We start from the raw sequence: 21570 nt of genomic DNA on the forward strand, positions 1-21570 counted from the left end.
ATGGTGACAATCATTTTTTTTGTTCCATATATCACAATGAAATATTGTTTTGTCATGAGCTCTTATTTTCTGAATATAGCAGTAATACAATCATCTCGTCGTCCTCTCTAATTGCAAAAACGGCATCGTTTCTCGTCATTGATACAGAGAAGGTGCAGGTATTTAATTATTCCTTCATCAGATGTATACAAATATATGTTATGGCTGCGGCAGCGGCACATCCATTCCTGCTCCGCTCATTCGTCGGGTGACAAAAATAAATTCGATTATATATGAAGAGAAATAAAAACTACTCTGCCTCTGCACTCGATTGAAAATCACGATAAAGTCCCAATCTTCGTTTTTCAATCATAACATATGCACAAAAAAAACAATGCATCATTTTTAAATGCTTAGTTTTACCCTCTTGCATTTCGCGGTTTTGAGTTTGCAATTTTCCTCAGCTTTCCCTAATTTTCTTATTTTCACCTTTGAGTAAATTTTTATGTCACCTCGGAAAAAAGCATTTCAGAGGTGTCACAACTTACGGAATCAGGTAATTTGATAAACCATGAAAAAATAAAAACAAAATTACTTTTTACTTTTTTTTATCGAAAATCTAATAAAATTTCTGAGAGATATTTGGAGTGATGGTCAAATACTTTTTGACAAATAAATTGTTCGTAATTGCGATCTTGGTTTTTCCCTATGAGACGAGTCCTCCTCAATATTATAAATGCGCAGGTAGTAATTTCTATTTTTTCAATGGATTTTTTTATCCCAAATGCAGCTGCATCGTAATGAATGAGGTGTCCCCTTGGGGCGGACATGACTCCCTTCCTTTACCCTTAAACAGGTACATTGAAAAAAGTCTCATTGAATTTTCCAAGCAAAGGCTTTCTGAACCACATATATCGGCTTGTATAAGAAGAAACGAAAATACACAGGATTGGGTTTAACCCAAATCAAAGTTTTCGCCTTTGTGCGTGATTTTATTTTATATTCGGCATATTTTAATTTTAGATTCTAACCAAACATCAACAAAGATAGAATTTTTTTCAAAACATTCTAGCAATTATTCGATCTTTCTTACGAGAGTGAGCTTGGGCGTTAAAATTTTTGCAATCGAAATCTGTCATAAATATTCAACACAATTACTGACTCTAGAGCAATCCTAATTATCCATAAAAAATGTTCAGTAAATTAAAAAAAAAAAACCTCAACTCCAAATTATTCAAGTCGTTTTCTCCGTCTCCAGACCAAAATAAACACGTTTACAAAAATTCGTATGTGCAATTAACACAAATTTCTCCGAATCATTTAAAAAAACGCGTGAGTGTACTTGGAAAAAACAAATCCACATGGAAGTAAGGGAAATAGGGGTCGGAGGACGAAGCGACGGAATTTGCAGTTGGAAAGAAAAGTAAGCAGGTATAAGAGGTAAGGGAAGCAGGTAGCCAGGTAGAAAAGGTGAGGTACAGCGCGCAGAGCGAGAGACAGCGAGAAAGGTTAGGGAGAGAAGGGCTTTGTTATCCTTACGCGCAGTCTATTTATTATATACATATATACGCGCGCACACATTCGATAAACATAAATATATACCCCACGCCAGAGAGAGGAACGTGGTTCAGTTTATATTACGATTGCCCCGCCCCCTTTGGCGAAAACTTAAAAATGCCGCCGCCGCACAACCCGAATCGATATCCGGCAAGGCGGTCACGTGACTCGAGTGTAAAAGGAAGCAGCCAATGAGCATGGATTCGTGACTCGAAACGCGTGCTCATTGGCCGAGCTGTGCCCGTTTTTGCTCTACGCTTTCGCACTGTTCATGGAGCAAGAGCTTGCTTGGAGCAGAAGAGAGTGAAGAGACGCACGCCTGCGTGATTCTGTTCCACATAACGTCCTCATGCTTTTTTACTTGTATGGATATATATACATGCGGGTATAGTGCACATTATGTACCAGATGCGTAAATATACGCGTTTTACTGTATACACATCAATACGAATAAGTATATAAGTGACGCATGTACAAAGTACGTACATGAATACGTTTGAGTACATGTATATACGTTTCAGCCAACTTTTTCTGTGAGATTCTACACAAGTGCATGGGCCATGTGCCACACAAGGTAAAGGGGTGGCAAGGGGAAAGGTGGGACGAGGAAACTACCTGACGTGGTTGTTCTCACTCAGTGAGGACGCCACCATAGCGACAGAGACCTCGTCGTCTCGATCGTGCTGATCGTACTATCGTACAGTGTGTGCTGCTGCTACCGCTGCCTTTCGTTTCTTTCTTCCTTTTCTATATATTTCCATCAGTCTGGCCCCGAGCTTCGTATGGCGTGGGTACCGTCTCGTAATATTTCTCGTCAGTACACATGCGTGCTTGTGGCTATGTCGTCGTCGTCGTGTCTGTGTTTGAGGGGACGATAGTGTGTGCATGTTTAAAATTGACGAAATACAGGGAAACTGTGCAAGTTAGCTCTGAGGTTCGACGATGAAGACGTGAACGTAGCAACGCTAGCGACAAACGCAATTGAAAGTGTGTGCACATTCGTGTGACGAGAGTTTGGACTCGAAAAGTCCGTTTTAACATCGCCTCCTCCCCCGCATCTCTCTCTACTCCCACGTACGGAACGTACACACGCGCTTCGTCGAAAAAAAAGAGAAAAAGAATAAAAAGAAGGAAATACATTATTTTTTGCGAACGCTCGTTTTTATTGCTGTAGCGCGCTCGATGGACACGTGTGACGCGAAAGTTTATTCTTTTCGTGGGTGATTCCTTCTCGGTTGCAACGTGTTTGTTTAATTTTTTCCTCGAATTCCGTGTGCGTGTGTGTCTCACTTATACGAGTTATCACTCGGTCGCTCTCTTTCTGCTATTGTAGTCTTGACGGAAACAAGAGAGACAGGGAAAGGAGAGAGAGAGAGAGAGAGAGAGGAGAGAGCCCAGCCTGGTTTTACTAGGGGTCTTCTTGGGTGTCGCGCAGCGCTGTGGTATTCGACTCGCTCGAGTGAAGCCGAGGTGTGTCGAGAACGAGAGAGCGAGACAGACAGCTTCGAGTATCCTGTGTCCTCCGTGTATATGGCTGTGCGCGAGTGTGTTCTCGGCTAAGTGGTGAAAAAAAAGAAAGAAAAAAAAACATATTTACAGAAGAAATCATCCGATTTGAGTGATAAATTAGGGGGAAAATAGACTTTTTAATATATAAAAAGGAAAAACGGTTGGGAAAAAATTTCATCTACGAGGATCGAAGCGCGATCCTGTGCTCTAACCACCGTCTTTTTTCACCCTCGGAAACCTTTGAAACTCTCCGGAATTTTTCTCTTGGAATTTCTTGGAGGGCCGACAAGAATATTCCTTCGTGCTGAATACGAAGACACCGGGAGAGAAAAGGGCGAACGAGAGAGAGAGAGAGAGAGGAGTAGTGCGCGAGGGAGACTTGGGGGGATATTCGACACATGCGAAGCGTCGCGTAAGCGGAGCAAGTGCACGGAGCGACGATCCCACTGTGCTCATGTTTCGATGCACTCGTGGAAACTACCGATTGAGAAAGAAACTAAAGGCTGATATTCAAAAAAACAGCCTTGAAACGGGAATAACTGACTTTCCGTTCGTTTATTATGAGTGCCGATGTAATATTGCACTCGCGCGTTAAAAAATCGAATCATAGACAATTTTAGTTCCGAAAGAGCAGAATCTTGAAAAAAAAAAAAAAAAAACGACGCACCACCAAAGCACGAGTTTAACGAGTGAAAAAAATCGTTCGAACCCGCGTGTCTTGATAATCGTGTGAAAAAGTGAGACAAAAAAGACAATCAAAGACTGAACAAAGCTTAGAATAAAAATAAAACTAAATGCAAAATCGGCAAGTTAAAAAGCATAAATAATTGCTTTCGAGTTGAAATAATGTATGGAAAGGAAACATACATAAAAAAACTAGATAATTGAAGAATATTAAATCGTGAAGATAAAGAGGAAAGAAGAAGAGACCGTTGCGCGAGCAACGGGCCCATAATGGAAGATAGTCAGCTGTTGATGACTGAACTACCAGGCCTGACGACGGGAACAACAACGACTGCGACGAGAGGCGGGTGCACGACACTGTTGCAGCACAGGTCCGGTCACTATTATCATTTGCATCAGCCTCACCTAGCTCTCACCGGTTCCTCCGATAACGGCACGCTGCCGCTTAAGAATCCAACGCACGCCGGTTGTGTCGGCGAGAATGGCGGCACAGCCGGCGGCGGCGGGGTCGGCGGAGTCGTGCGTCGTTGCAGCGGTCTCGGGGACAAAGACGGGGATTACCCGATCGAGGGAAGCCCGGGGAACGGTTACAACTCGCTCAACTCCCGGGATCGTTATTCGAACGGTGGAACAACGGATCTTTCGAGCTACGATGGCCAGGGAATATCGAGGCTGCTGAATGATTTGTGCAAACGAAGCAACTCTACGAGCACCCACATATCGTCATTGTACCCCGAGATCCTGGCCCTTATATTCAGCCACTTGGACGTAAGGGACAAAGGCCGAGCTGCACAGGTCTGCGTCGCTTGGCGCGACGCCGCTTACCACCGTTCCGTCTGGCGGGGAGTCGAGGCACGTTTGCATCTCAGAAAACAGGCCTACGCACTTTTCGCGAGTTTGGTCAAACGCGGGGTGAAAAGGGTACAAATATTGTCGCTGAGACGGGGCCTCGGGGACGTCGTCAAGGGCATACCCAATCTCGAGTCTCTCAATCTTTCCGGGTGCTACAACGTTACCGATTCGGGCCTCGGTAATGCCTTGTCCCAGGACTTTCCCTCTCTCACCGAGCTCAATCTCTCCCTGTGCAAACAAGTTACCGACGACTCCCTCAGCCGGATAGCCCAGCACCTGAAGAACCTCGAGGCCCTCGAATTGGGGGGTTGTTGTAATATTTCGAATACGGGGCTGCTCCTGATCGCATGGGGACTGAAGAAGCTCAAAAGACTCGATCTGAGAAGCTGCTGGCACATCTCGGATCAGGGGATCGCTCACGTCGCCGGGCTCAATCGCGAAACCGCCGAAGGAAACTTGGCCCTGGAGCATCTCGGACTTCAGGACTGCCAGCGACTGAGCGACGAGGCTCTCAGACACGTTTCCGTTGGATTGCCGGTCCTCAAGTCAATAAATCTCTCGTTCTGCGTATCCATCACCGATTCTGGACTGAGGCATCTCGCCAAAATGCCGACCCTCGCCGAGCTCAATCTTCGCTCCTGCGACAACATATCCGACGTTGGAATGGCTTATCTCGCGGAAGGCAACAGCCGAATATCCTCCCTGGACGTTTCCTTCTGCGATAAAATTGGCGACCAGGCCCTCGTCCACGTATCCCAGGGACTCTTCAATCTCAAATCGCTCTCTCTTTCCGCATGCCAAATCAGCGACGAGGGCATTTGCAAAATAGCTAAAACACTCCACGATCTTGAAACCCTCAATATCGGACAATGCAGCAGAATAACCGACAAGGGGTTCAACACCATTGCCGAGAGCATGAAACATCTCAAGTGCATCGATCTCTATGGTTGCAGTAGAATGACTCCTAGTGGCTTGGAGAGCATTATGAAACTGCCCCAGCTTAGTTCGTTGAATCTTGGCCTGTGGCACGTGCGGTGATGCGCGCCCCGTTCTCCCCATCACCGACTTATCTAAAAACTCTTGAACCCTGTTAAAAGTTAGTTCAACTCCTCTTTTTTTCAACAAACCTTTCTCTTTTGTTTTGCCCTCGGCGGGGTCTAAACATTCCCGAGAAATGCTCATACCTTTTTTCGTTCTTACATTGCATTGCACTAATCGCGCGTGAACTTGGAATATTCGATTATTCATCCATTTTCATCGGTGCTGAGCTTTAAGTCACTAAGTAGGATATTTAACGTTACTTTAGTTTTTTATTTAACTCCCAATCCACTCGGAAATCACGCGTTAAATACTGTACGGACTCGCTCGTGTGCTCACTGCGAAAGGGCTTGCGATAACAACTCGTCGTCGTTCTTTTCTCCTTTTCCAACTTTGTTCCTGCGGCTCTGTTGTGTATGCGCTTGCGACACGGACTCGCGAGCCTTTGGCTTTTTAAGCTTTGGATTTTTGAGGTTAAAGACGAGAAGGCCCCACGCTCGGTCTTTCACCTGTTACTTCGTTTTCTTTTCTTTTATTTTCTTTTTTTCCTCCTCATTAAAGAGATCTTGATAAACTCAGGTCGAAAATAATTGTAGAATGAGCTCCATCAACGTAAATTAATTATCCAAATAATAAAAATAGCTCAGTTTTTTTTTGGCCCAAGCGTGTCGCCCTCTCTCGATGAAAGGTGTCGCCACGTATCCGTTTTAATTTTCGTACCAAAAGCTGGCGATCTTTTTATCGAATAGTCTCGCAACGTGATCTCGTTGAAACTCATTTAATTGGAAACTCTCGTTTCACAAAAGGGGTGTGCGTCGTCGTCGTCGACTACTTGAAATGGAAAATTGGGAAAATTCGTTCGAAACGAAGAAAACGTCATGAATAAATCCTGTTTTTCGTTCCTGGCCAATTTCGAGCTCGGAAAATGCCGAACGTCTTTGACTTTCCATTTCGGGCCAAGACGCGATCGAGAGTTTTAAAGGAATTTAACTTTTTTAATTTTACACATCTCCGGGACGAGAAAGAGTCCAATGAGCCCCCAGCGATATGAGGCATAAGGTTTATCAAGCATAGGAAAAAAAATGTATGTAAACAATGATAATGATAAGAGTTATCGAATTAATCGTTTCTACCTCGTTTGCAAATTACCGTTAGTATTGCAATTTTCAATTGTATCCGCATAAACAGCCCCAGCCCTTCGTCCCAAGTTCTAAATTATCGCGCGAGAAACCCCTCAATTTTCGGCTCCAACGTTTTCTCCACTCGAAATGTTTTTTTTTAATCTCTGTGGCGAAGATACGATTGTTTTTATTTTGTTTTACGAATGCAAAGCGAATGATGCGATAGTTATTATTATTATTATTATTATTGATAAGATCCGTCTTGCACGGTTTTGTTTGCTCATATTTTTTACGAAAAGAAACAAAACAAAAACAACAAATTGTGATAAATCGTCGAAATTTTCCTGACTCTTCTTTTTTGCTCTCTCGTATCGTTTTTTGCTTTCATTTGTCATCAACTCCGATTAATCATGTTTTCAATTTCTTTTACTACACTATTTTCCGACCATTTTTCATTGTCTGGTAAAAGAATTGGTTCTGTCTCGATGAAAAACTATTTTATTGGCGTTAACCAACATTAGTGTTCTAATGTTTTTTTTTTTTTGTTTTTTTTTTTCATACAGAATTTTCTAATAATTCACTCTCACTTATAATATTATCCATACCTAATATTCGTTGTTTCATTGTAATTGTGATATATCGCAAAGATTCTCTCTCTGGACATTTTTCTATACCCCATTTGTTGAATTTTTTCATTCGTTTAAACTGCATTTCTCATTATCTTTTATAAAAAAAAATTCAGTATATATTTCCGAGCCATTGGCGAATGTTTTGGAGCGAACAACGAAATTTTCTTGGCATTATAATATAATGACGACTTGTGAATATTTGATTGTACATTATTGCGGAGTATGAACGGAATATTCTTCACGTTTATTATTATTATTATTATTATTATTATTAGCATCATTATCAATGCTATCGATATGATTATTAATCTTTATATAATTATGTTTTATTTTTCACTATGGTTTTATAGTAATCAAACCTTTATAATTATGAGTTATTATTATTGCTGTCATATTAGGTAGTGTGCGAAAGAAATAGTTGAATTTCGAGATAAAGTGTGACGGCGAGCGTCAAAAATCGCGATGGCGATCAAATCAAATGGGAAAATTCCGTTTACGTAAAAAAAAAAGAATAAAAAATAAAACGACCAGATGTGTAAATGATTTTGAGTTTGTGGGTTGAATTTGGAAAGAATGTCGAATTGTTGGAACTGCGATTGAAATTTGAAAAAGTTGAATATTTTTTTTTCTTTTTTTTTTTAGGCAATAAGGGAAAAACGTTTTAGCATTAAGAATTGTTTTTGTTTTTAGAATAAAGTGGAAAGAAACAATGGGCGGATACAATATGGAATGGACACAAATAAATTGTGAAATAGTTCGACTAACGAGGGGAATAACGAGAAATAATAAAATTTTATTCACTCTCTCACATAAAATTCTTTTTCTTGCAAAGTTGTGTTAATTTTGTAAAAAAAAAAAAGTGGCCTTACCAAATAACAAAAAAGAAGAAAAAATAAATTTTCGCTTGCTCTTTAAAAGTTAAAATTTGAGTTGAGCATCGACAAATTGGAAAAGCAAATTTTTTTTTCCTTCCACCGGAAGTGGGCATTTCCGGATGATGCTCTGATATGAAATTCTCCAAAAAGTTGGATCTTGGAAAAAAAATTCGAGTGATCGTGGTACCGGAAATTTGGAATCCGACGTGACTTTATTTAATTGCTTCTGAAAACCAAACGATTTAACGTTATCACTGCTTCGTTGAATAAAAAAATATCGAGGGCGTGAAAAAAAGCGAATAGAACGGAAAGCGATGAATATTCAGTTGATTTTTAGAATGAATAAATTTTAGATAGCATCGCGAACGATAGACTGCGTCGGTGAATGAGAATGGTTTAGAGATGGAAGAAGAAATCGCCCCAGCTCGATTTTCATGATTCCGTATAATAAAATAGCGAAATTTCGATTTTTTTTCCATCCGATTCTGGTTACGTTTTACTTCCTTTTCCTTTTCAATTTTGTAAGAGATAAATCGCCGTTCGTTGTGAGTTGAACTAACGTGCTGCACGAATTAACCGAAAAAAAAAAAAAAAAACATTTTGTTTTTGTTATTTTTAGATGAGCTAATGGAATATTGATAGTTCGTGATGAAAAAAAAGAAAACCCAAAATGAATACGAATGAAAACAGAGACGAATCGGGGCAATGATATATCGACTTGAATTTTTGTTCATTTAGAAAAAAATGTTAGTCATTTAAGGCACCCTTGAGGATTTACTCAAAATAGCATATTTACATATGCTTTCGAATGTCACTGAAAATAAAATGGCAATCGATGACTAAATGACATTTGTAGCGTTAAATATATTAAAAATTCGTGGAAAACATGGTACTATTACCGTATAATCGAGTGAGCGAAGCAAATTAAAATAATAATAATAATAATAATAATAATAATAATAACAACAACAACAATGAATGAATGAATAAATAAATAGAAAAAAAAAATAGCATCGAAAATGATATTTCGAATGCATAAATTCAATCCTGTAATATTTTTTTGTGTACAATTTCTTGTTGAAATATATTATTTTCATAAATGTCTCATATTATGTTTTTCTGTACCTATACCATAGCACTTAAAGGTTCTATTATAATTGCATAGCTCTAAGACGAAAATACTAAAATTATTCCAACGTTGTGATGGATCTGAATTTTTGAAGTTTCGTATAACCTCGAATCCTTTCTCTCTGTGACTTGATTTCCATATTTATGTGATCCTAAGTGATACGAAAAGAAAAATTTAATTTAATTTTTGTTCCTAATTGCGAACGTTCAGAACTGAAATTTGATGATCGAATGATCGAATGTTATTATTTGAATAAAATTTCAGTGAGTCAATAAAAACACTCAAGAAATCAGGTGTTTTTTTGTTTTTTCTCGTATATTTCCTATTTCATCGACTAGAGATTTTATTATTGCATAGCTACGCGCAAAATAAGCGCGTGCAGATAAACATTCTATAATAACTCGATTTTTTCTCGTTTTTTTTTTTAATCTCGATTGGTTCACCATCAATCGTGGTCAAACCGGTTTTTCGTTGAATTCATAAGAGTCCCGTCATATGTGTTGGGCACTCAACGATGTTGACCATTTCCGAGATTTCTCTCGAATAATTATTAATATTTTTTCCGTTCTTGAAAGATCCATTAAAGGCGATTTTCTATAGTCATAATTAATCACGCGCCATTAAAGTGATTAATTACATAACAAATGTAATGAGGTCATTCAATCTGTGAGACATGATCAATCAATGAAAAATAGACAATTTCACTAAGCGAAACTCCGATTAAATCTCAATTGGTTCATATTTTATTGCATCAGCTATTTTCCCTTAGTTGATAAAACTGCTCAATTCGGCGTTGGAAAAAATATTGGCCTCGCCTGTACGTGAAACGCCTAGTGTATTCTCGTGACTGTCTGGCTCGAGCCTCCGAGCCATTGGATCGAAGGAACACCGACCGACCAAGATTGGGAGCAGGAAGCATGCATTACGACCAGGATACGAATACATAAATCCCATCGCCATTTTTTATCATCTAATTCCAACAATAATCAAATTTATTAATCGCTCAATTTTAATTCCTCGAGTAGGATGATCAATCGGAGAAAAAAAATATATATATAATTATGGATTGTCTTTTGGCAGAGAGAATTCGATCGAATCAGTGAAAAGTTACTCAGAAATAGAGCCTCGCTTATTGTTACACGGTAACTAAACTCTGCTGCTTCTCTTTAAATAATCTTCGAATCTTTGTCATCAACAAAGAAGATTTGTTGAAATATCTCAACGAAAAATTAGACCAAAATTCGCTGCTCAAATATATATCACAAACCATCACTGGATGCCCGCTCTGAATCACTCCCTTAAATCCCTGAGCAAAATTATTTAAGGATATTTGGCTTACAATGTTGCCATGCTAAACCATCCTAAGAACATAAATAATTTCAAAATCATGAAAATTTTATAAAATGTGGTGAACATATTCTTTAGTGCCAAATTTGACAATACAAATTTTTTAAGATTTTTCTTCTGTACAGTTATCGAGTAATTGATCACTAAAGTTCACGTGTACAAGCATAGCGTTTCCATATTCCGGGTATAAGAATTACTCGATAACCAAGCAGAAGAAAATTTTGAAAAAAATTGTGTTTTCGTACTTGATGTTGAAGAAAATTATCACCAAATTTGATCAATTTCTAATTATTTAGACTTTTGTACCATACATCGTTAATGTTATTATATAACAGATTATAGTTGTACATATTGTTAAAAAATATATATATATATATATATATAGATCAATTTATTCTTGGGAAGTTTTTATTATATTTTTATGAGAAATGACTAAAGTTTAAAAACATCGAAGAGATCGAAGGAATGAAGAAACGTTGATTAATCAGTCCGTCTGTGAACGAAAGATCTCGAAAGCCTTACCCTTTCGGGGGAGTTGAAAATACAGCCCTTGTATATATAATTTCTCTCGGTGAATGCCACCCTAACGTTAGGTGCGCTATTGTAATCGATTGGCGATGCAGAGGGGTTGCCTTGAGTTGCTAGACCATATCTCCGTATAGGCTGCTACCTCTTTCTCAATATATATACATATACGTTGAAAAGCCGAAGGAAAAGAATCGATATACAATGTGTCCGAAATATGACAATTCGAATTTTGCGAGGTGTGGAAGACGGTAAAATTCTACATCGAAATGTCGCAAAAAATTGACGCACGTCAATTGAAACGTGTCAGTTGTAATTCTGCGAGGCAGAAGATGCTAAGGTTTTGGGTTTAAAAAAGTCGCGAGCCATTTTTTTCTTCAACACGACTCTAGAAGATATTATTATCTACATAAGATGTAACATATAAATTCGTACATGAAAGAGGTTCTTAATTTTTTTCCAAATCTAACGCTCCGTTTACTCTTTTTCTCGTATTTTAAAAAATTTTTAGGACAACTGGTATGTATGTACGCAGCCTTCGTGAAGAGGTGGGTGAAATCGGCATATATTTATATATCGTTCTAAAGTTTCGTGCGCAACATTTCCCCATCAACGCATTCGCAGAGGCATACGAAACATGAATGTAAAACCAGGCCCTCGATCGTTAAAAATTTCCCAAATTTCCATTCACAACTATTCATCACTCTTTCAAACTTGTCTCAGATTTTAGCTTATGTTTGAGAGAAAAAATTTCCTATAAAAATACTGATGGAATCGTAAGTCGAAAACATCCAAAATACTTTCGAAATTATCTACACCGATAGTAAAACTATTAAACGAATACTCGCTACAATTGATCAATCTCTTTACGAATATACAACAGCACGAGAAATTTATTATTATTAAGTATTACATTCTAATTGAATACATAAAAAATATGTACAAATTTGAAGTTTATCACGGGAAGAGGAATTGAAATGAAAGCATATTTTACAAACGTGTATAAAAAAAAAAAAAAAAACGGCACTTCATTTAGGAAATTCCACTCGATTTATTCTCATATTATATTATAGATGTATGTTTATTTTAAAAGCACATTAAACTACTCTGCGCACTTCGAAGAAACGTTTGAGGTAGTATACCTGACCCAAAGTCATTGCTAAGAGCACAGTAGCCTCAAAAATGGACCACAGTACAACACGGAAATTTGTACTCTCGTTGATGGAACGATGAATTCTGTCCCGAATCTGTAAACAAAATAATCTTGGCATAATACAAATCTCTGACCTATTTTATTGGTTCTACGATCATATTTTTATCAATTCATTTTCCAATGAAATTCAATGAATATTTGAGAGAAAAATTATTCACCAAATTCAACTGTCATACTGGCAAATTGTTAGCAACTCTCATAATTTTACCTGCATGTACTCCTGCTGACTCTTGACTTCCCGCAGGCCTGCGCTCAAATCCTTAATCATGCTATCCAAGCTCGCAGGATTGCCGTTCGTAGCTTCATGACCGTCGGCAGACTTTTCATGTTCGGCTACAGGTTTTGGCGCTTCGCTGACCTCCATATTAAACATTACCACTTTAGGTGTGCGCGTACTCTTCTTATTGCTAAAGCAATAAGTATATTCGCCCGGGACATCGGCAGCAAAAGTGTATCTTCCTTGACCTTCTTGCTCACCCTGCAGTCTTGCTAAACCATCCGGACCAACCACTCTTACGTCGATATCCAAGAACCCCCCTTCTGCTATTTCAAACGTGAGACCTGGATAATACAATTTGTTAATTACAATTCCCATTTTAAAATCACGTTGTCATATGGGACTTTCATTTTTTTTATCCGACTCATTTCCTACAAATGGCGGCTACCTCAACTTCACAAGGGAAAATCGACCGATCTCAAATAAAGATATACGGCCCGTTTTTACTCGCTCTACCTAAATTTTTCTTTTTAATACTTTGCGTCATGACACTGCCACGTCTCTGGATAAAGAGTTGCTTTTTTGCTTTTTAAAAAAAAAAATAATACAACAATTGAGAAAATTGCCCTCGTGGCAAAAACATGGCACGTGGCAAATTCAAATATCAAATTCTAATGTTGAAGCATTATACTTGACAAGAACTTTCACCTCATTAATAATTGAACGTAAAACTTTTGTTAATAATACTAAAAAACATGTTTTTCATTCATAAATAACGAGAAGTTAGAATCGTGAGATCGCAAAATTAACGATGTTATTATTTGGAAAAAGAATGACCTTACCCATTTTTGTGTTGAGTTCGACCCTTTCAAAAAAACATTCTTCGGCATGTGAATCGACCGTAATAGAAAATGCATTCGCCCGATAGTGGAGGCCCAACAACAATAACGATAAAAGGAAATTTTTCATCTTCGAAATTGAGGTTAAGTCCTTTTTTATCGCGCACTAGGAAAAATACGTGTTATTCCGTTGAGAAATTTTGAAACTATTGTTAATTCGATATTACGATTTGTTTCCGATTTGTTTTTTAGTTTTCTATAAATATTTTTTTTGGTTTCATATACTCGTTCTCGTTAATTACAGGTATCCACTATCACCGTATGTCAAGGAAGGGAGTGCGAGTTTTGTCAAAACGATGATAGAAATAACGCCACGTTCTTCCGTTTCTCGTAACCCTAAGGCGAGTTTTCAAATATATTTACAGCTGTGATGACAGCCCGAATCAGCAATTATTCTTCGATCCGGAAGATGTTTGCAACCAATTAGCAATTCGAGTTTCGGATTTTCATCGTTGAAATAAGGGGAATAAATTTCAACGCTCTCGCTTCCATCGTATAAATAAAAATATTAGACTATATCTGTTTTGCACACGCCGGTGGGCGGCACGCCAAAAAAAAGATCTTTTTGTTTAGACTGTACAATCGAGCTACAAGCATAAGCAGATTGGACAAAAGAGGAAGGGTTCACTTACATTGGGCCCTATTTCTCTTTTGTCGAAACGTTTGGGCCCTATAGGATGATCTTATGAGTGTCAGCGCTATTATTATTTCATCGATAAATACAAAGCATTTGGTTTGTAATTGTAACCCAGGAAACAAAAAAAAATTATTTCGTTTTCAAATCCTCGATCGGCCACCTGACATGATAATAAGCAAAAAATATCATTTATGCCGCAATCTCACGAGATATGGGTCACGATCTTTTAGATTTTTTGAAAAAAGTAAAAAATGTGCAACCCTTAGGAATCGACGTTTATTGCTTCATACTGTTAAAATGTAATATAGTATAATATTGTCCAATTTTTTTTTTTAGAACGTTTAATAAAACTATGGAACCAAGATTTTAAAATAACATCGAGCCATTTTTCGCAGTTACCAGCATTTAAAAAAAAATCATCAAATTTCGAAAAAGATCGTATCTTGTTAAATACATTGAAAGAAAAATTTGAAAAAAATCAGATCAATTAAAAAAAATCAGAAATAAAAAAACCGTCCACTGGCGATGAGATGGCATGGCCAATTGTCAAGCCACCCGACGACGAAAGACGAAATAAGCAACGAGAGGTTACAGGATTGGAGAAATTTTTTGCCGAAAAAAACGAATTGATTGTAGAAAAATGGCTTTTTTGAAAAATGCCGCAATAAAAAAATTGTCAATGGGCCAGTTTTTTGCTATTAATCAAATAATTCATAGAAAAATAAAAACCTCTTGTTCTTGGTGAGTGAAATCTTGGATACTCTTTCAACGATTAACTTTTCCCAACTTAGCAATGATTTAATTTCATTATATTGTAGTTTTAATGAATTTCATTTATAGAATTAGGTAAATATCAATGAATTTCATTGAAATAAATAAACTTTACTCGCATTAAACTCTTTGCAATTTGAGGTTATTTAATCTTCAACTTTTGATTGAAGGTCCAGCAGCATAACGAAATTTTCTGATTATTTAGTTTTCATTATGTGGAATTATTTAAGCTTTTCGTATTTAGTAGATCAGTTATAAATATGGCGTTTGCTTCTTATGAATCGACCCATGGATCCGAGAAAACAAACGTTACTAAACCTACACTGGCACCAGTTATTATCATGCATGGTTTATTTGGCTCAAAAAATAATTGGAATACTCTAGCTAAAGTTATCCACCAGAGAACAAATCGTAAGGTATTTATTACATTTTTTTCCCCTTTGATGAATATTTCAGAAATGTTAAAAGTTAAAGTCAAATTGAAAGTTATGTTGTATAAGTTATCTTCATTTGTCCTTGAAACAACCTTTATTCTTTTCTAAACAGTCGAACTCCCTTTATAAGCCTGTCCGCTATAAGCTTCTTCTCTGTTTTCAATGCAGAAAGTTTACCCCATTCTTAAACATTTTTGTTTCAGGTTTACACTCCACTGTCTCTTGTAAGCCTAGAGCAAATTTTTAACTTCAAATCGATTTCTATTATAATATATTTTATATGTTATAACAATTCTAATATTATATATAGATATATAATAACCTCACGCTTATAGCGGGTAGCTGGTCACAAATTCAACAGTGCACAATAGTGGGAGGGCCGTTAAATTTTCCCTGCAGTCCCTAAACAGGCTTATAACGTTTTAAGCTCCTCAATTCATCTTTCTTCTATTATTCAAATCTATAAATATGTAATTATTTTGCCTAAAGAACAAAATTATTTCAATGATAAGATACCACTGTTTTTCATCAATTCCTCACTATCAAATTCATCCACAATTGGTTTTTAATATTTTGCAATTCATCATTCATTCCTTTTTATTAAAACAAATTTTAGGTAATAGCTGTAGATGCAAGAAATCACGGAGAATCGCCACATTCATCACTTATGTCATATCCTGATATGGCAGAAGATGTGATCAAGCTATTGGAAAGTCTTGAGCTTGGAAAAGCAATATTGATTGGTCACAGCATGGGTGGTGGAACAATGATGTACACGGCTCTCAATTATCCAGAAAGAATTGAAAAATTAATAGTAGTTGATTTTTCCCCCTTGATAAGGACTCGAAATACCAAAGGCCTTTCGGAAATGGGTCAAATATTTGATGCCATGTTGTCGGCAGAAATAAAAAATGGTTTGCCTTTGTCTGAATCAAGGAAATTGGTTGATCGACAGCTCACAAAAATCATTCACTCTGAAACTCTTCGTCAGGTGAGTTGGATAGAAAATTTCTGTTGTCATAGCTCAAGAAAGAATTATTAAAAAAGATTCTCTTCTAAGATTATAATAAACCAAATACTCTCAATATCTTTTGAGTATCTCATTACATATTTCAATATTTCAACACATTTTCCAATATGAACATTAATCACATGAGACCAATTGGTTGACTAAAAAGTAGCGCATCTTTGGAAAAAAAAAACAAAAACAAAAATTCAAACTTTCTGCTTAATTATTCCCAACTTTAAACTCATGTGGTAGGTGAAAATATAAAAATTGAAAAACTCCTCGGTTTTTATACGAAACAAACAATTCATTAGGTAATTTGGTTTGTTACGATAAAAAAATTACATTTTTACCTGAGTATTTGAAAATGAAATGAAATTAATCTGGAAAAAAAAAACATTTTACAATAAAGTTCTGAATCAACGAATGGTTGAAAATTTAATTTTCAGTTTTTATTGATGAATCTCGTAGAGTACGAGCCAGGAAAACTGAAGTGGCGTGTAAATCTGCCAGTTTTAGCGGAAAAATTTTCAAATCACATAGCAAAATTCCCGCTAAAAGGATCCGAACAATATACAGGTCCGACTTTGTTTATTGGTGGAGGGAGAAGTGATTATATAAAAAAGGAGGATCATCCATCGATAAAAAAATTGTTTCCACGAGCGGAAATTCGTTATATCGATGGCGCTGGTCATTGGGTGCAATCGGAAAAACCGGCCGAATTTTTGGACATGACAGTGCATTTTATCAATGAAAAATAACGAAAATCCATGTTACGCTAATAGATAATTAGCAAAAATTATTAAACGATGCGGAAACGCATTGATGAATACTCAAATGAGAAGCTACAGAAAGTTTCAGATACTTCATATGTATACTTATATACGAATATTGTTGAAGGTATAATACAAATAATTGTTGTATAAAACGAATCAACGTTGAAAGTACGCGTTTATTACTTTCGTCTCTTCCAGTAAGGAAAAATAAGTTTAACTATAAAGCTGAAAACTCACTATATACAAATCATACGTGAGTTCGAAATGAATGTAAATCGCTTCAATCATTCAATTGGTACTGTGGAACTCTGTCAAGGTCAAAGGGAAGACTGCTCTCTGGATAAGTCGAAGGAAAAGCTGGCGGAGGTTGTGGTCCACTCGTTCTTGGGTTTTCGGGGCCTGCCATTGGCCTGAAAATAAATAAAGATTCCGTCTTTTAAAATGATCTATTAATTGTTCGGTCACTTTGTCCGTTTCATTTTTCTCAAAAAATTAAGGATATCCGAGTAAACCGTGTAACCACTTTTCAATTATTTCTCTTGCACTCCCGCAACTGACAGATTGTCTCAAGTATGCTTAGGGTGGAAGGAATACACGTCGAAGACCCGAAAATACATTTGTTTCAAAAATTCTTCTGGGGAATACGGAGCAAGTATTTAGAAACATTTTAAACTTGAGCATTGGTCAAGCTGTATTTTGGCGTAACAAAATGTATTTTTTTTTTTTAAGTTAAAAAGTAATATTAAATGTCCACCGAATTGCATTTATTTACACGCAGTCGGTTTTAATTATCACCGGAAACAAATACTTGATACATTTTTTTATTCTTAACATTTATAGTTTGTACTTTCAATTACTGAAAGTGAAAAAAAAATTGTGAGAATAGCACTCTCTGAAAGTACAATATATGATTTTAAACGTATTTTTTTTGTCATATTATGCTTTGAAAAAGTACTTTGTCAAATTTGATTCAAGATTCAATTTCATATAGAATCCAGTTAACGTCTACTAAGTCAGAAGTCTCTGGTCGTGTTTGTAAAATATCCAACTGACTATATAAAGTCAGTATAATACGTCGAATAGTCTATGTTATTTTTAAAATTTAAAAAAATATAGACTTTGTTAGGCCAGAGTATAACGTACTTAAAATTTTTCTACCTACTTATTTTTTTATTTGCCCTAACTAATTTCTGAAATTCATGTATATTCAATGGGCTTCATATGTATCATTCTTTCCTTTTAAGTTGAGCTTGAAATTTTAAATCTCAATTAGCGTTGACGTACCTCGTCAATTGTGATCTCATGTATTCCTCTCGATTTTTTCGTCTTAATTCTTCATATGTTGTTGCTGGCCCAGAAAATTTGTCGAGAGGTTCCATTGTGAAAAAATCGTCCCGCTGTTCGGCTTCAAATAAAAATGTTTATGATTTACAATGTAATGAAAACGCAATTCCAAACCAAGTAAAATTGAAATTTCGTAAGTTATTTAAACATTTTTTTCGAAAATACTCTGACACGAAAATTGTAGTAATTATGCGTAAGCTCCAAATTACTATGCATAAGTCAAAAAGAAAGAATATTTCAATTGTTAAAAGAGCTTACAATCTGTATGGACGCCTGTGAACGTGTCAAAATCATTTAAGGGATGATGATCGTCAACTTGTAATGTTGGCATCAACGGTGATTGGTCCTCCGTGTATATTCTATCGGTAACTAATTCTTTTTTCCTTGCACTTTATAGAAAAAAAAAATCACAGTGTGTACAAACGACAGATCGATCAACACTCGTAACCCAAACAATTTTTCAACTTAACCCAAATAATTTTTCCTTGACACATTTAACAATTTCTTTTGTATGCTGATAAAAAATGAAAGTAGAATAATTGAAAATGTTTTTCGTTCATACCCAAGTATTCAAATTCCAATGAAATAGAATAAGAAAATTGGCACGAATGAGCAACTCATTGTTAAAAAAAAAAAATCAGCTACCTCTTAAATTATATAATAAAACACAAAGTATCGAAAATAAATAAAGATCGGTTATTAGAAACCAATATGATATCACGGAATGAATAAGTACATCAACATACTCTGGGTATACAAGCTTATTCTTGGATGCTTCAATCATCTGTTTCAAATGGCTGTTTGGCATATCCAAAATTTTTTGTACACAAGCAGCTTTATGAGCAACCAGTCCTACGAAAGTTCCAATACCACCAGCAGTCAGTATAATTGGATAATAACCAAAATTTTTACTCGATTTGAATAGCCCTGTTTTGATAGCGGCAAAAGCAGTGAGCGCACTCACAGAACCATAAGGTATTCCCTTTTTAAAGAATGCTTCTTTGTTACATTCCATATATATCCGTTCTTCCTCCGGGGTCAAGCGAACGATCTGTTGATAGTCAAATCAGGAAAAAATGTATTTCTATCCAGCTTTCCATAGTTCAACCATTTTTCCAGTGACCTATTTCAATTTTTTTCTACACTCATTTGAGCGATCCAAAAATGCTTCGGACCACTGTAAAACTTTCATAGTGATCAATTTTCTTTTACATATTTCGATATTTTCTGTTCTGCTTTTGAATCGGATTTTAGTTGAAAATATTTATCGCATTTTCGCTTTATTGCGACAATTAAAAAATTTTTTTTAGCTGTGTTAAACACAAATTATTTCATTTTCTTTCCCATTTTTGATATTGATTGTTCGTTTTCTGACGGGAATTCATATGAAGGTGTATTTTTGGTGATTTAAAAAAATCTTAATTTTGTATACAAGTTTACCGAAAAATCGAATGTTTTTGTAGAGTTTAGGTTAAAGTGGAAAATTTTCGTATGTTATTTCGACTTGCCGGTGAATGATTATCGAGGAAATCTCGAAACTCACTTCATTTTCTGCAGGAAGCTGCGAAACTCTTTCGGGACTGTTTGCGTACATAATTTATAAGTATTCGAATTCTTACAGTCCCAAACGAATGACTGGATTTTTTACTTTATTTATTATCCTGCGCTCTTATGTTCGAAAGAAATTGCTTTGCCTCTCGTACTGCTTAACCTCAAAAAAGTTAACCAGCTCGAGGATGCCTCTTATATTGTCACCGCAATCAGTTGAGCGCGTGCGCTCAATACCAGACGTATTTTTATACGCAGTCTGTTGGTCCGTATACGTGCATTCAAAAAGTTCCGGGACAAATTTTTTTTACGAAAGGAGAAAAGAGCTAGGAAAAAAGTTTTTATTTAATTTTCAACATAGTCCCCCCCCTTCTCTACACAAATTTTACAGCGGTCGTACAGTCGTTGGAAGGCCCGCGAAAATTCTTCTTCGGAAATGGCCTTGAGTGTGGCGGTCACTCCTCGTTTTATGGCCTCTACATCCTGAAAACGCTCGCCCTTCATGGCAATTTTAATCTTGGGAAATAGAAAAAAGTCCGCTGGAGCCAGATCTGGTGAGTATGGTGGGTGGCGGATCACAGTAACTGATTTTTTGGTCAAAAATTCTGAAACGAGGATCGAGGAATGAGAGGGCGCATTGTCATGCAAGAGAAACCAATCGCCACTACTGTAAAGTTCTGGCCTTATGCGTCGAATCCGCTTCAAAAGTCTGTCCAGCACATCTTTATAAAATGCTGCATTCACCGTCTGGCCGGTTGGCACAAACTCGCTGTGGATAATTCCATGAGAATCGAAAAAAGAAATGAACATCGTTTTGATTTTGGATTTGGTTGCGCGAACTTTGAGGGGCCGTCCTTCCTCCTGGCTTCTCCATTCAGCAGACTGGCGTTTCGTTGTGGGATCGTATTGAAAACACCATGTTTCATCACCAGTTACAATTTTATTTAAGAAATTTTCATGCGTGTTAGCCCAGTCAAGAAAATTGAGTGAAGCGTCGAGACGCCACTGTTTTTGATCCAGCGTCAGTGAGTGAGGAACAAATTTTGCGCAAATTTTTTTTTTACCAAGAACGTCGTGTAAAATATGATAAACGCTTCCTACACTGATGTTTAGCTTCCTAGATAATGTTTCAACCGAAACGCGTGGATTGGAAGCCACCAGCGTGCGCACTCGTTCGACATTATCGTCTGTTGTTGACGTGGAGGGACGCCCCTCGCGCGGATCGTCTTCCAGCGACTCACGGCCGTTTTTAAATCGTCCATACCACTCAAAAACCTTGCTTCGGCTTAAACAATCCTCGCCATATGCAGTTTTTAACATTTGATAAGTTTCGGAACCACTTTTTCCCAATTTGAAACAAAATTTGATAGCGGCACGTTGCTCCATTTCGCAAATTGTGACCGACCGATATAAACACGTTTACTTCAACCAAACAAAACTTCACTTCGAATGAGGTTAGAGCGCTGAAATCTCGAATGTA

The 21570-nt window shown here is 36.9% G+C and overlaps 4 protein-coding genes across 7 annotated transcripts; 2 read left to right on the top strand and 2 right to left on the bottom strand.

The window, feature by feature from the left end:
* The first annotated feature begins 1920 nt into the window (after nt 1–1920).
* Nucleotides 1921–9351, top strand: LOC122412779 (F-box/LRR-repeat protein 14-like). The gene has a single exon (XM_043422607.1). The coding sequence runs from the start codon at nt 4000–4002 to the stop codon at nt 5617–5619; it is 1620 nt and encodes a 539-aa protein (XP_043278542.1). The 5' UTR covers nt 1921–3999; the 3' UTR covers nt 5620–9351.
* Nucleotides 9352–12272: 2921 nt separating this feature from the next.
* CHOp24 (transmembrane p24 trafficking protein CHOp24) lies at nt 12273–14023 on the bottom strand. The gene is made up of 3 exons (XM_043422613.1): nt 13518–14023; nt 12667–13019; nt 12273–12492 (listed from the first exon to the last, which is right to left on the bottom strand). Exons 1-3 carry the CDS (start codon nt 13642–13644, stop codon nt 12343–12345), a joined length of 630 nt encoding a protein of 209 aa, XP_043278548.1. The 5' UTR covers nt 13645–14023; the 3' UTR covers nt 12273–12342.
* A 136-nt stretch (nt 14024–14159) lies between these two features.
* LOC122412780 (protein ABHD11-like) lies at nt 14160–17354 on the top strand. 4 transcript variants are annotated; one of them, XM_043422611.1, is made up of 5 exons: nt 14160–14952; nt 15227–15398; nt 15620–15640; nt 16033–16407; nt 16894–17054. In XM_043422611.1, the coding sequence occupies exons 1-5, from the start codon at nt 14852–14854 to the stop codon at nt 16912–16914; spliced, it is 690 nt and encodes a 229-aa protein (XP_043278546.1). In that variant the 5' UTR covers nt 14160–14851; the 3' UTR covers nt 16915–17054. The 4 variants fall into 4 exon arrangements, with proteins under 4 accessions (XP_043278546.1, XP_043278543.1, XP_043278545.1 ...); XM_043422608.1 differs by having other exon boundaries at nt 14407–14952; nt 16872–17354; XM_043422610.1 differs by having other exon boundaries at nt 14408–14952; nt 15230–15398; nt 16872–17354.
* On the bottom strand, nt 17355–20337 carry asrij (OCIA domain-containing protein asrij). Its single transcript, XM_043422612.1, has 5 exons — nt 20086–20337; nt 19289–19593; nt 18801–18931; nt 18483–18603; nt 17355–17608 (listed from the first exon to the last, which is right to left on the bottom strand). The coding sequence occupies exons 1-5, from the start codon at nt 20134–20136 to the stop codon at nt 17479–17481; spliced, it is 738 nt and encodes a 245-aa protein (XP_043278547.1). The 5' UTR covers nt 20137–20337; the 3' UTR covers nt 17355–17478.
* Nucleotides 20338–21570: the final 1233 nt, after the last annotated feature.

This window comes from Venturia canescens, chromosome 6 (assembly GCF_019457755.1).
Source record: "Venturia canescens isolate UGA chromosome 6, ASM1945775v1, whole genome shotgun sequence".
Classification (NCBI taxonomy): Eukaryota; Metazoa; Arthropoda; class Insecta; order Hymenoptera; family Ichneumonidae; genus Venturia; species Venturia canescens.

Excerpts from the sequence above, each read along its gene's own strand:
- LOC122412780 (XM_043422608.1), top strand. The coding sequence starts at position 14,852 with ATGGCTTTTTTGAAAAATGCCGCAATAAAAAAATTGTCAATGGGCCAG. Across the intron at positions 14,953-15,226 it reads ATAAAAACCTCTTGTTCTTG|TAGATCAGTTATAAATATGG; the intron begins GTGAGTGAAATC and ends TTTCGTATTTAG. Across the intron at positions 15,399-15,619 it reads ACCAGAGAACAAATCGTAAG|GTTTACACTCCACTGTCTCT; the intron begins GTATTTATTACA and ends TTTTTGTTTCAG.
- LOC122412779 (XM_043422607.1), top strand. The coding sequence starts at position 4,000 with ATGGAAGATAGTCAGCTGTTGATGACTGAACTACCAGGCCTGACGACG.
- asrij (XM_043422612.1), bottom strand. The coding sequence starts at position 20,136 with ATGTACGCAAACAGTCCCGAAAGAGTTTCGCAGCTTCCTGCAGAAAAT. Across the intron at positions 18,932-19,288 it reads AATAAGCTTGTATACCCAGA|TGCAAGGAAAAAAGAATTAG; the intron begins GTATGTTGATGT and ends TTTTCTATAAAG. Across the intron at positions 18,604-18,800 it reads CACAGGCGTCCATACAGATT|CCGAACAGCGGGACGATTTT; the intron begins GTAAGCTCTTTT and ends TTTTATTTGAAG.
- CHOp24 (XM_043422613.1), bottom strand. The coding sequence starts at position 13,644 with ATGAAAAATTTCCTTTTATCGTTATTGTTGTTGGGCCTCCACTATCGG. Across the intron at positions 13,020-13,517 it reads CGAACTCAACACAAAAATGG|GTCTCACGTTTGAAATAGCA; the intron begins GTAAGGTCATTC and ends TGTATTATCCAG. Across the intron at positions 12,493-12,666 it reads GTCAGCAGGAGTACATGCAG|ATTCGGGACAGAATTCATCG; the intron begins GTAAAATTATGA and ends TTTTGTTTACAG.